Here is a 14,466-nt window from a genome sequence, read left to right as displayed (position 1 = left end):
CTAATGGAATGTTTTGTTTTTTTTCCCTAAGGATGTAGATGCTTATTTATTGCAGTTGCATTGAGAGACTATCTACTAAAAAGAGCATTTGATTATTCAAAACGTCCCCAGACTAAGATTTCCAAAAAAAAAAAAAAAAAAAAAGTCTCCTTTGAGAACTGTGAACTGTGGAAGAAATCAAAACTTTTTTTTTTTCTTAAAAAGCCACACGTGAAACCACTAATGAAACCCTAACAATCTGCTTCACATTGAAGTGGAAAAATGTACAAAAGGAGCAGCTTCAACTTCAATGAGGTGAAAGTGCACTATGAAGATTGTTCCCCTTTGCTGCATTTGGGACTTACATGGTTATTTGGTAACATTGTTTAAGAACTACTGGGTCTTAATGCAATACTGCATAAGAATATAATTTATACTATGTCAGAAAGAAGACAGTACTTATCACTAGGAATCACAAAGACCAATCATCGTTACTTTTTTGAAGATTGTGTTTTATAAGAAAACAGTTAAGTGTGTGCAGCTATTTTCTTATTTTGAAAAGACTTTGCAAGTTTAAAACGTCATAGAAAATAATCAGTACTAGAAATTTGTTGTCCACACTGAGATACTGTGTATACAAGATGCCTTAATTATTAATAAGCCCATGTGTATGATATGAATATCTGTTTAAAAAATTAACATCAAACATGCTCTGGCATGATAAAATCATGGAATTAAATCAGGGGTTTCCATTCATGTAGAACGTTGTTGCTAAAACTTACTCCATACCATTTTTAAAACTTGAGAATATTTTTAGTATCTCTGATTTTTCTTTGCCAGAATCATTGTGTCATGTGTGTATGTGTTTTTCCTATATAAAAGAAAAGGTGAATATGTATTTGTATGAATGCTTAACTAGAAATGTCCGTGGAGTTAGCTAATTTATATTCACTTTTTATTGTATATAGATTTCTAATATTTTCAGTTCTGTATCATTTAAGCTTTCTTCATTTGAGTAAATTCACTAAATATTTCTATTTTTTGCTTTTTTAAATTCTTTTATATGACTTCTAGTTTTCACTAATGTTTTAAAGAATTACATACAGTGCTTTAGAAATGTTTACAGTTAGTGCTGACCTTGTGTTTTAAATTCCAACACTTTACTACCTCCTCCAATGGTTGGTATGAAATGCCAGCAGACTGTATGAGGTCTTTTTTTTCTTTTTTTAAGTATATATCTACCATTTTTAGTGTCAGTGAACCCACTTCTGGAATGTCTTAACAGCTATATATCGCATCTTGAAAGTGATTGGGGTTTAAATACCACTATTGGTGGTTCATGCATCATCTCATCTTTATAAGCCTGAGAGGCATCTGAGCAAAGATTTTTAGTAATCGAATTTCTCTGCAGTAATCTTTCAAGCACTTGAATGTAAATCTTTAGCATTTATCCAGTTAGCCACTACTGATGTGAATTCCAAACAAATAACTTTTTTGCTTTAAAAATGTTATGTTTTACTGAATTCTCTATTTTTTGTATAGCTGTATTTCATATAGCTATGCATTCCTCACAGTGAACATCCATTTTTGGTTATTTTCTTAAGTCTTTAGAATAATTTAAGATTACTGCATTTCTGTGATTTGAGAGTTGAGTTATTTAAGCTTATTGTTTTTCAGGAGGTGGGAATTTGAATCGTAAACCTGCGTCATCTCTGTAAAACCTTAAGATGATGAAATATAACCTTTCTTTGTTCCTATTCCTTTAGTTACCACTGTCTTATCTAACAGTTTGAACCAGTTAACTCAGTTGGAACGTGGTGCTAAGGAGGCTAAAGACAGGAGTTCAGTCCTTTCATAGGTTCACTAACTTGGCACACTTACACAGATTCGTGGCTACATATTGCAACTTCCTTAGGTATATGTCTTTCAAATTCAGCTTTTAGTCACAAGGAAGATGGTGTGTATAGCTTAGCATCAACCTTTCACCTCAAATGGAAAGACAACTCAAATAATTGGTATATGTGATAGTATACACTTCTAATATTTAAAATAAACAATATTAATCATGTAATATTAATACTGTAATTATGTCACTATAATTTTCTGTGGGTAAGATCATTTTCTAAACACTATCTTGTAAAAATCAAATTTTAACAAATTAAAACATGGTAAGAGTAGGTAATATCCTGTTAACAGTGAGTTCTTGTGCCTAAGTTTGGGTTTGTTAAAGGAGAATAGAGAACACTTCATTTTATGTACTCGGAGCTATATAAGGCAACAGTCTTTAGCTCACAAATATTCAGTAGCACACACCCCTAATTTCTGTTCTTGGCCTTTACAGTTTTTGTTAGTACCTACCCTTCTCAGTTACTGAGTTATGATTAGTATTATTTTTACTACAGGTTTTAGATTTTTGGGTAAAAGATGTTAAATAAGTAAATATTGTTGAACACTTTGGTTGCTGTTAAGTTTTTCTCATGCTATTTAATCAGAACAGTGTTGATCTCCAGGAAGAGCCAAAGAAAGTGTTTACAAAGTATTTTGGCTGTTGTATTGACCTAGATTAGGACAATTGGTGTCTGTCATTGCTCATTTGTTATTGTGCTGCTAAGAATTATACAGAACCGAGGGACTACCCAAGGTCTCTATGCCTTTTTACCTCTTCTACCTTCTTAGGTGTTCTGTACTTGATGTTGCTAACTTTGCAGGTCTAGGGACAGGAAGTGTATTTAGGTGATAGAGGGTTATAATCAAATAATTTGCTTCCACTAGGGATAAAGTGAATGGATTTTGTAATGAATGGTCATGATCAGAATAAGGGTTAAAAGTTGGGAAGCAAGCTTAATCAGATTTTTTTTTTAATTAATCTTTTGGCAGTAATTTCAAAAGTAATTGACACAGATTATTTACTTGAATCCTGAGATGTGAGGATTTGAACATAAATACTGTATCCACTTTGGGGAATCAATAATATTAGCACTAAGCCCTCAGGGCTACTGAGGAATTAAATCTTAATGCCTGTAAACATTCTTGCTACTTGCTATGTCCTAATCTTAAAAATGGTCATGTGGATCCAGAGCTACCTTTCTGGCCTTGAAATAGTAATTTTCTCAAACTTAGAACATTTCTTTTTTTGGCAAGTTGTTAATTTAACTAACATTAATGGAAAACTAATTTGAGTAATGATTATTAGCTATTAAATGCTGATAATAGGAATCATATTTAAATATTTAGTTTCTTAAAGAGTTTGACAAAGCAAAATTTAAGTTAATATTTTAGCCGTCATTCCCAGTTATCTTCCTGTTTAAGAACAAGGTGGTAATGTCAGTTGCCTTTGTTGATTTAAAGAAAGAAAAAAAAAATCACAAGCAGCTGACTTGATTGATACATTTGGATGCATTACTTATCTTTCAATACGTTTACTTTCTTGTTACTTCAAATGGAAATAGTATTGCTGGACATTTGTTGGCAGGTATTTACTCTTATTCTTCCTCCCTTAATTTCTTATTCTGACTATGAAAACTGTCATAAAATTTGTGACCAGCTATTCCCACTCATTTCTTATTCTGTAACAAGAATATAGAATAAAAAGTTCATCCCTGAACACTGTATTTCTAATTTGTAAGATAGCTTGATTGATTCAGTAACAGCACCAAGTATAACAATAAAAACAAATGCTGCATATTATATGCGCAGTACAATGAGTATATTTTCCAGTGCTGTACTTAAAATAATATTTAAATTTTTTTTTAATGTTTATTTATTTTTGAGAGAGAGACAGAACGTGAACAGGAGAGGGGCAGAGAGAGGGAGACAGATTCCAAAGCGGGCCTCCAGGCTCTGAGCTTCAGCACAGAGCCTGATGTGGGGCTCAAACTCACAAGCTGTGAGTTCATGACCTGAGCTGAAGTCAGATGCTTAACCAACTGAGCCACCCAGGCAGTCCTTAAAATAATATTTAAAATATTGTAGTCATGGGGCGCCTGGGTGTCTCAGTCAGTTAAATGTCCAACTTCAGGTTATGATGTTGCAGTCTGTGAGTTCGAGCCCTGTGTGGGACTCTGTGTAGACAGCTCAGAACCTGGAGCCTGATTCGGATTCTGTGTCTCCCTCTCTCTCCCTCCTCTTCCCTCCCTCCCTCCCTCCCTCCCTTTCTCTTTCTCTCTCAAAAATAAATAAATATTAAAATATATATAAATTATACTCGTATTGTTCTCTGGGTCAGAGCATTGACCTAACAGCATCTGCTAAAATCAAACTTCAGTAAAAATTAAGTACAACAAACGAAATGTAGTATATACCACAGTATTTTCTCTAATAGACTGTAATTAATTGTAAAACACAATTACTGTGTACCAATAGTTGTATGAAAGGGCAGCCCCAGACTGCCAGTATTTTTCGTAGCAAAGCTTGTTATATATTATTTCTTTGATAAACAGAATTACTGTTAGCTAAACTGCAAAGTTTTCGAATGATAGATGCCAGGAGTCTAGATGAGGATCCAGCCCCAAGTACACTTGAACTAGTATTGATTTTTACTTATCCTTTACAATATTCTGTATTTTCATTCAGATTTAAACCAGAATTTTTTTTTTTTAATGTTCTGAACCTGGCCAAGACTTTTGTCACTACAAATTTATACCAAGTCTGAGAGTAGTTATCAAAATATTTTCTAGGATAAGAAAGAGTTGTCAGTGGGACTCCTGGAATACACTGAATTGCCAGAATTACTTGCTTCTAGAATTAACTGTGTTGTATTTATCAACCAAACCTGCAGCATGGAGCCTGGATCAGAATTAGACCTTACCTTCCAGAAGTCAGGAGGAGAGTTGGCATTCATTTACTTTTCTGCTTTGATTTTAAAAGAGCAAGAGAAAAGAAAAAACTTCATTAGCCCTTTGTATAAAATTAGTTAAACTAGGTGAATGAGGACCTAACTCACCTCTCAATTGCCCTGAAGTACACTCATCAGTTCCTTTATATATAATTGTATCTTAGGCTCAACAGCAAGAGAAGTGAAGGTTGATATTTTTCCTTTAGGCAAATTCTGAAGCTTACAAAAAGGTTTAGAAGAAGCCTATCTTTCCCCTTAGCCATCCAGATTCCTTTTCCTCTACTTAGATAAGAAATCAGTAAAGGGTACAACCAACTCACTTTTCAGTTTCTTCTTTTGAAGGCTCCTCTCCCTGTCCTTTAGGCATTGGCTGGTGTTCAAGGTTTTATTTTAAGGTCTCTTCTCACTCTACCAGTTCCCTGAAAAACATTTTTATTCCCATGGCTTCCTTTACTATCTACATTAAGTATTCTCACTGTAGGGGTAGAAGGGAGACAATTTTTTGGTCAATCAAATGGACATGTTTTTTTTTAAGGTTGTGAAAACACTGAACTGTATATTTATTATTCTGAAATACATATCTTGCCCTAATCTCTCAGCTCATAAGTTATATATGCAGCTGCCTACTGGGAACATCCGTTGGGACATCTTTTAAGCATAGTAAATTCAGTATATCCAGAATTGACCTCATTCTCTACTTCCACTCCCCTCCCTTCTCCCTACTTATCCTCAACTCCTCTCCAGGGACACAAGTTATTCTACTTGGGTCCTGGGTTTCCATTCTCACTGAATAGCCCTAATATCAACAATTCTCAAGCCACAGAACTCTGAATCATCTCCAGATCACTCCTCAAATCCTGTTGGTGCAACCCCCTCAATTTCATTTTTCTCTTGCTCTCCACCTCTCCTGCCATTATCTTAGTCTATATTATTCCAACAGCCTCCTGACTGGTCTCTTGCATTGGTACCGTATGTCTATATGCTATCCTCCACACACCCTGCCCCAGAATAGTCTATAAAGCACAAATTTTATACCTTAAAGGCCTCTTAGTCCAAATGGTATGATTTACAATCTGTTGACCACACCTCCAGGTAGAATGAACTTGTTTGAGTTTCTGGGAAAACTGTAAATGCTAAAAACGTTTTTTGCAAATGCATGGTTTGCCTGAACATTCTTCCCCAAATTCACCCATTTCTCATTTCTTAACCTTCAGGTCTCAGCTGAAACAGTTTAAACACCTCTTAAAACTGTTAAAGGTATCTGCTACGCACTCACCTTAACCCTCTTCTCCTAACACTACTAATGGATCAGTGTTTTCTGATTGCTAAGTCTTCCCAGCTATATTGATAACTTAATGAGGCCAGAGACTGTGTTCTCTGTCGCCTCTCCAGTACCGAACATAAAGCCTGGCAAGCAGTAGGCATTAATTCTTATGAATAAATGCAAGGATGTGGCACCTTTGGGCATACATTGTATGTGGGAGTAATTGAATAATCCAAAGCTATTTGTGGTAGCAGCTAAACATAATTTTAGAAGAAAAATATCCAGTTTTCTTCTCTCACTTTTTGTTTTAGGAAATTGCTTTATATATGTTCATGCTACAATAGAATAAAACCTTAGCTAAAATGTGTTTGATTCCTAAAGGTTGTAACATTTGTTTTTCTATTGTATGGTTTCTACATTTTCACACAAGATCCATGGAAGAGAAGACCATCTATGGGGCACCTGTGGGGCCATCTATGGGGAGCTCTGTCGGTTCTCTTGATTTTGCCTCAGGTCATGATCTCACAGTTCATGGGTCAGGCCCCCTGGCCGGCTCTGTGCTGACAACATGGAACCCACTTGGCATTGTCTCCCCATCTCTCTGCCACTCCTCCCTTTCATGCACGCTCTCTCTGTCTCTCAAATAAATTTAATGTTTAAAAGGGAGAGGACCATCTATAAAGTGCATAGTGAAGGTATTTTCGTGTAATGTGTAAAAACATACATTTTCTTGCAATTTAGGGCATCTCTTTGGGGTTTTGTGTTTCTCTTCAGCTTTTATCTTAAAATAATTGAGAATCATGTGAGGTACAGTATTTTTCTCCTATAAGTTTCTTTTTTAAATTACAAAAGAAGTTCATACTTATTTTTAAAAATATCCATACCCATAATGTCATCCACATAGAAGAACCAATGTGTCTGTCCTTCCATATTCTGTGTGCATGTATATTTTTAATGCACATATTTAAACCTTATATACTGATATTTGGCATCTTGTTTTCTACTTTCCATACACTGAAAAAGCTTGAAGGTAACTGAAAAACTTTTTTGCCTGTTTAAGCTATATGTTCTGAGCAGTTAATTTCTGTAGAGAAATTGGAAGTAGTCAAAGAATTTTGAGAATTACTTTTGAAGCATTCTTAGTATAGGATTCTGTTTTCTTTGACCGTTGCTAATTATTACCTAATTTTTAAAACATTTAACATTTTAAAAATGCTAACATTTAAAAAATGCTAGCAATGGGGCTCCTGGGTGGCGCAGTTGGTTAAGCGTCCGACTTCAGCCAGGTCACGATCTCGCGGTCCGTGGGTTCGAGCCCCGCGTCGGGCTCTGGGCTGATGGCTCAGAGCCTGGAGCCTGTTTCCGATTCTGTGTCTCCCTCTCTCTCTGCCCCTCCCCCATTCATGCTCTGTCTCTCTCTGTCCCAAAAATAAATAAACGTTGAAAAAAAAAATTTAAAAAAAAATGCTAGCAAGAGGGCTTATAAGAAAAAAACAATTTCTCTATTTTGAAAAGGAATAGGTGTGTTTAAATGATTTTAAGTAGGGGCGCCTGGGTGGCTCAGTCAGTTAAGCGTCCGACTTTGGTTCAGGTCATGATCTCACAGTTCGTGAGTTCGAGCCCTGCGTTGGCCTCTGTGCTGACAGCTCAGAGCCTGGAGCCTGTTTCAGATTCTGTGTCTCCCTCTCTCTCTGCCCCTCCCCGTTTCATGCTCTGTCTCTCTCTGTCTCAAAAATAAACAAACATTTAAAAAAGTAAATAAATGATTTTAAGTAATTAGGAACAAAATTTCAACTTTCGTTGTAGTGTATTTCTTCTACCCATCAAACATAATTTTCTAAATGAGGTCACCCTTTATTTCTGAAACTGATAATGTTAATACTATGACTATTGAGTCAGTATAGAACTAAGATATAATTTTTAAGATTCAGCCCTTTTCCGAATAAATCAATTCCTAATAAACTGACTCTCAAAATATTTTCTAGACTCTAATGAAGTGGTTCTAACTGAATAATTTTCTCTAGTGACTAATTTTTTTAAGATTCTATATCCTTAATTAAAAAGTAATCATTGCATAGTGTTGTGGAGGAAAGTCACATAATGCTAGAAATAGAGAAAAATGGTAAATAACAGGTGAATAATAGGAAGAGAGGTAGGTAAAGCTAATAATTATACACATACTCGTATGTATTAAAAATGTGAAATTCTCCTATGCCTGGGATCAACCTATTATCCAATGCTATAATCAACCATAAAGATTATTATATCTTTATATGGAATAAAAGGAGGTGGATTTTCTTATAAATGGGTGTATTAATGATTTTTGCTGAATTCTATAGCATATTAGTGTTTTTATACTACTAACTAGGTAAAATTCCTTGGTCTTTGTTAATTCTAAGATCACACTTTACATTGGCTTGCTTTTACAACCATTTAAATGTTTGTTTTATTTTTAATTTTTTTTTTTATAAAGCACATGCACACACAAGTGGGGGAGGGGCAGAGAGAGAAGGAGAGGGAGAGAGAATGAATGAATGAATGAATGAATGAATGAATTCCATGCAGGCTCCACAGCACCCGATGTGGGCTTGGACACACAAACCTTGAGATCATGACCTGAGTCAAAACCAGGAGTCAGACACTTAACCAACTGAGCCACCCAGGCACCCCTAAATATTTGTTTTAACAGCAACAAAACTTTATTCTCCACATTATCTGTAAAAACTATTGGTGATTTGTCCAGGTATAGTTTTGTTTGAACTTACTTAGACAATTAACAGCTAAACAGATCAACAAAAATTGTTAGCACCCTTCTAATTAATGATTTTAAAATGATTTATTTGGTTATTTATAAACTTTAAAGATAAATTTAATTACAAATGACTAGCAGTTGAAACAAAATAAACCTAACATGTTAGGCTTTTAAGAACATCTGATAGTATTGATCCAGGGCCATGAACAATTGTTGCCTTAGTCTAATAATTCAATCATTTCTGCTTTTCAGAATTTATGTAATTAATGTGTGTAATGACTTCATCCTACAAATCTTCAAAATATGAAATAGCAAAAGTTTGCTTTAATTAAAAAGCTTTTGATGATAATTAGCAACTATACTTTGGTAAAATTATTCATCTGAAGTATTTTTCTATAAATTATTTAAATACTGACATAAGTTGGGAATTAAATAATGAAAGCCATAGCAGTTACGATAACTGATGTGTGTTTGCTGTAGTTTTCAAAAGAGTAACCAGTGTTTTAGAATAGCAGTATTACACTGTTTACCTTAAAGTTTTCTTGGGCAAATGATATACTTTTGTAATTTGAACTAAATGAAAATAACATGACTTTCTTTTTCTGTTATCGTTATTAGGTAGTGGGACCTAATAATTCTTTGAAAATATAAATTGCTTTGGGAGGAGTCAGTTACAAGTTTTGTGTTTAAATGACATAAAACTTAGTGCTTTTTCTTTTAATTCAGCTGTCGACCACTGTGATATTTGAGGAACTGCATTGTATCCTTGAAATCAAATACTTCAATTAAAAGATATTTATAAAATATACACGGCCTCCATGAGCTGCTTGTAGCAGCTGGTACACTCCCATTTGTTATATCACGTGTGGTGTGAGTTTCATGTCTGCTACTTGTATCTCTTGATCAATCTTTGTAGAAAAAAGTGACAGCTGACTATATAGAAGGAAGAGCTTCCTCAGTTACATCCTAGTTATATTTATTAGCGGTGATCTAAGTAAAAGAATTCTCTGATAGTTTAGAAGTATATGTATACAGCCAAATGTTGACAGATCCCAAAGAAATATTAGATTCAATATTTAACAATTAAGTCATTAGCAGGTATATTGTAAAAACAGAGCCTCAAAATTAAAAGTTGAATCTATGGATTCTTTCCCTCTTTTTCAAGTGAGACTGGTAGAAATTTCTCCTGTTAATCATTCTGATTATACAGCTCTCTAAAAGTCATATGTCAAGTTAAGTTTCCCAAAACTTTTATTGGAAAATTAAGGAGGTGGTTTTGTGCCCCAATGAATGCTAACAGGTATGATTGAGACTCTGTCTAAAGTTCTCTGTTTATGGCATGTCATTATTTCCTGCTAAACAGAGACATTAAGCTACTAGATACCCAGTGGGTTATAAGGTGTTAACTGGTTGAGTTAGGGAGACTGTCCATAATCAATAGATTACTTGCTATAAGCTTGTTGATCCTATGCACAAAGGTTAGGTACAGTCTTCAAAAGAATTGTTGTAAAATACTAAATGAACTACAATTCTAAAACCATGCCATTAAAAAAAATAATAAAAAATAAAACCATACTATTGGGAAAGACTTTGGAAGCCCAGAGTTCTTATTTATACTTTTAGGAAGACTGAGATCTAAGCAATCTCATAGTCAAATGCATAAGGTGCTATACTAAACATTTTAAAGGTTTTTTTTCTTTCTGTACCGCATGTTACTCTATTTACTAGATAATTGGTTGCAAAAGAGGGAGTCTCTTTGCCCTGGTGTTAAGTCACTCCAGCCTTTATAATCAAAACTCAATAAGCTTAATAGGCAGTTTTGTATACCCTGTTTATTTTTAAATTAGATACACAATATTCATACACTACCTTATTATCCACACTGATGTCTTTTGAGAATAGTGGCATCAAGTGGGTTAAGGTACAATTTTCAAGGACATTTGCTCTTTCCATGCTTTTCCTGCATATTATGACTTACGTAATGGGTTGCTGCTAGGAAGTTTTCCTTACAAGACCTTGAGCCAGAAGAATTCTGATTATACCATTTCCAGATCATCGTAAGCTTGTTTTAATGTTTTTTACAGCTTTATTGAGGTATAAATGATAAAAACACATCTTTAATGCATACATTTTGATGGGTTTGGGTATATACACAGATGTTTACCCATGATACCATGATGACAGAGCAATACACATATCCATCACCTCCAAGGTTTTCTTGTGTCCTTTTCTGTGTATGTGTGGTAAGAACACTTGCCATGTCTACACATCAAAATTTTAGTTTAATATAGCATTATTCACAATAACCAAGGTAAGAAAGCAACCCAAATGTCCATTGACAGATGAGTGGATTTTTAAAAATGTTTTATATACATACAGTGGAATATTACTAAGTCTTGGGGAAAAAAGAAGTCTTACCATTTGTGACAACATGGATGTCTTTGGGAGACACGTTAAGTGAAATAAGTCACAGAAGGACAGACACTACATGATTCCACTTTCTTGAGATATCTAAAATACATTTATAGAAGTAGATAATAGCATGGTGGTTGCCGGGGATGTGGGGAGGGGGAAACCAGGGAATTGTTCAATGGATATATAGAAAGTTACATTTATACAAGATGAGTGAGTTCTAGAGACCTGCTGTACAACATAGTGCCTATGGTTCACAATAATACCTTGTTAAACCATCAATACCTTTGGAAGTCAAGGTGAATGCTCCATTAAAGAAACAAATATAAATGTTTACTAATAGTAAAATTGGTTTTTTTTTCACCTTCCTTTATGATACTTTGCCTCTATTTTCTTCTACGTGCCACATACACGCTTGTTTGTATTTAATTTAGATTGTAAGTCTGCTAGACAACACACGCCCTCAATTCTCATGTCCTGAGCCATACTGAGTAAATGGCTGTTTGATAAATTCTAAGTATTTGTTTTTCATTCTTTCTTTTCTGAATTGTTAAAGCAACATTCTGAATTGCTACTTTTGGCTTTCCAGGGCAAAGTCACAGTTTAATTATAAGTTCTATGCAAAAGCAAAACTGTAGATCCCTTTTGGGTTTCTGATGCCATTATCTTTTATAGAAAAAAATAATAAATTATGTAAAATCATAGCCTTTAAATATGCCTCCTCCCTGTGATACCATTTTAGCTAAAATACCATTTCCTGGTGAAACTGGCATTGTACAGCGGATATGCAATGCCTGCAGATTACATTCCTAATGCAGAGATAAAACCATATGTCAAAAGCATGCCCTTCGAGGGGTGTGGTTAGCCTAAAATAAACACATTCCCTGAACTTTCTCAAATGAAATTGCTGAACTTCTAATTCCAAAGTTGCATATGTTCTGGTAATTCGAGTTTTTCCTTTTAAGAATTCAGAAGGAAGCTGTTCCTTAGCACAGGCTGAGTCACAAGTAGTGTGACAGAGGGGAAAGAGAGGACTACAACCAGGGAATCTTGAGTTTTAAACTCCTAAAAACAAGCTCAGAGAGATTACCGGGTGAGGTAGGTTTTACTCATGTGGATTAGGATAAATGAGTCTGACTTCAGCTCAGTACCCCAAAATAATAATTCGTCCATGGTAATAAGTCCTCAGCATACTATACAACTTCTGCTTTGACACTACAGAGAAAGAGTATCTTGATAAAGCTATGTCAAATTTGGCTTGGAAGGTAAGATTTAGGCAATATATCAAACTAGACCTTTTTATATTTGTGAAGGCTGGGCCAAAAGCTAAGCTACATCCTTTTTTTTTTTTTTTTTTTTTTTGAATTTTTTTTAACGTTTATTTGTATTTGAGACAGAGACAGAGCATGAACGGGGGAGGGTCAGAGAGAGAGGGAGACACATAATCTGAAACAGGCTCCAGGCTCTGAGCAGTCAGCACAGAGCCCGACGCGGGGCTCAAACTCACGGACCGCGGGATCGTGACCTGAGCCAAAGTCACACGCTTAACCGACTGAGCCACCCAGGTGCCCCTAAGCTACATCCTTAATAAGCTTAGCTCTTTCACCATAGTCTGACCTACCCATTTTTTGTATACTTAAGGTATTAAAGGTCTCAATAAATATACAACAGCTAGTTGGTTATAAGCTTTGAGTTTCTATAATTATAGAAACATTACACTTTATTTGAACAGGACTCAGTAAATTCATTGCCTTCTAACAGGATTTGCCAGGTCACTTGATTCAGTATGTGATTTCTGCAGTACTTTTAAGGAACATAAACATTCCTGTGAAGCACCAGCAAAGCTGTAATCATATCCCACAGGAACATTTTTGACTCCTACATTTAAATCTTGACGCCCACTCATAAGCTCCTCCAACATATTTTACCTATTTACCAAAGACTATTTGCCCAAGTCAGAGATTTATAAAATCTGGTGATTTTTTTTTCTCCTTCCTGCCTCCTAATTTTTCTCCCAAGATTTATTAGTGTTTGCAGTTTTACTTTAATAAACATTTTCTAATCATTTGACTTCTTGTTGACATTGAACATATCTGTGTGTTATTGAAGATCAAAGATAATGACAACACAAGTATTTAACTCTTTAGAAGTCCTTGATGTAATTGAAGGCCCTCAGAAGAGAAAGTTTCTAACAGTGATGATGATAGCTAACATTTACTGACTACTAATTGTGTGCCAAGCAGTGATCTGAGTACTTTATAGGTATCAACTCATTTTGTCCTCAACAGCATGGTGGGTACTATAGTTCTTATGAGGGAATGGAACTACAAAGAATGTAACTGACTGCCTACCTCTCCTCTCCTCTCCTCTCCCCAACCCCCATAGTATCCTTACAATGAACAGGAAGCTAATTTCCCTGAGAAATCTATTGCCAAGTACACATGTTCCACGAGTGAAAATCAGTTTCACAAAAAGCTCCCTCTTTTGATCACAGAAAGTCCCAGGATGAGGTATCAATCATTCCATTTTCTGCCTCTCCCCCCAAAAGTGAATCTGGAGACTGAATTCTGAAGTTAAAACAACCATTTTCAAGAGTCAATTTATTACTGTCTTCTCCTTCATTTGGACACTATTTACTGGTATGCTAGGCGTTAATCAGACTTGCTCTCTGCCCTCAAAGCAGCTTCCAACTTCAGCATAGTGTGTTAATTTAATAGTGGAGGGAAATCTAGGATTTTATGGGCTCACAGAGGAAGAACATCTAAACAGACTTTGGTAAAGGAGACCTTAAAAGATTTAGGGGCACCTGGGTAGTTCAACCAGTTGAGGACCCGACTCTTGCTTTCAGCTCGGGTCATGAACCCACGGTAGGATCAAGGCCCAAGTTGGGCTCCACACTGAGGTTGGAGTCTGCTTAAGATTTTCTCTCTCTCCTGCCCCTCTCCTCTGCTCACTCTCTAAAAAAAAGAAAAAAATATCATAGAAATAGCTACCCCAAGTTGAAGGAAGAGGGGTAGGGGTAACTAGCTAGCTTAGCTGAAGAAAGGTAGTCTGGGCAAAGGAAGCAGTGTGTTTGAAGGCATTGTGATTTGAAGCAAAAGGTATACTGTGGAAGGTGACAGGAGAGTTATATGAGGGATCAGATAAAAGGTTTTGTGAGCTCTGAAAATAACATTCCAAGTCCCTAGATTTGGGTTAATATTCATGATTCAAAGCAAGTAAATG

At 35.4% G+C, this 14,466-nt stretch overlaps 1 protein-coding gene across 2 annotated transcripts in view; it reads left to right on the top strand.

Annotated features, from left to right (window-relative positions):
* Positions 1–3,774, top strand: part of KATNBL1 (katanin regulatory subunit B1 like 1) — a 49,316-nt gene extending 45,542 nt beyond the window's left edge. Inside the window, exons 10-11 of one of the 2 annotated variants that reach the window (XR_006961309.1) lie at positions 32–505; positions 1,746–3,774. Coding sequence is in view for 1 of the 2 variants with exons in the window: in XM_047075360.1 (XP_046931316.1) it covers positions 32–64 (33 nt within the window). In the remaining variant the exon portion in view is untranslated. Of the gene's footprint in view, positions 1–31 lie in introns of both variants that reach the window. The other variant, XM_047075360.1, reaches the window with a different exon arrangement.
* Positions 3,775–14,466: the final 10,692 nt, after the last annotated feature.

This window comes from Lynx rufus, unplaced genomic scaffold (genome assembly GCF_022079265.1).
Source record: "Lynx rufus isolate CCGP_SWC_20201006 ecotype Redwood Valley unplaced genomic scaffold, mLynRuf1.p SCAF_13, whole genome shotgun sequence".
NCBI classification, from domain to species: domain Eukaryota; kingdom Metazoa; phylum Chordata; class Mammalia; order Carnivora; family Felidae; genus Lynx; species Lynx rufus.
The sequence above is the reverse complement of the archived record's forward strand: the minus strand, read 5'-3'. Positions and strand labels throughout refer to the sequence as shown.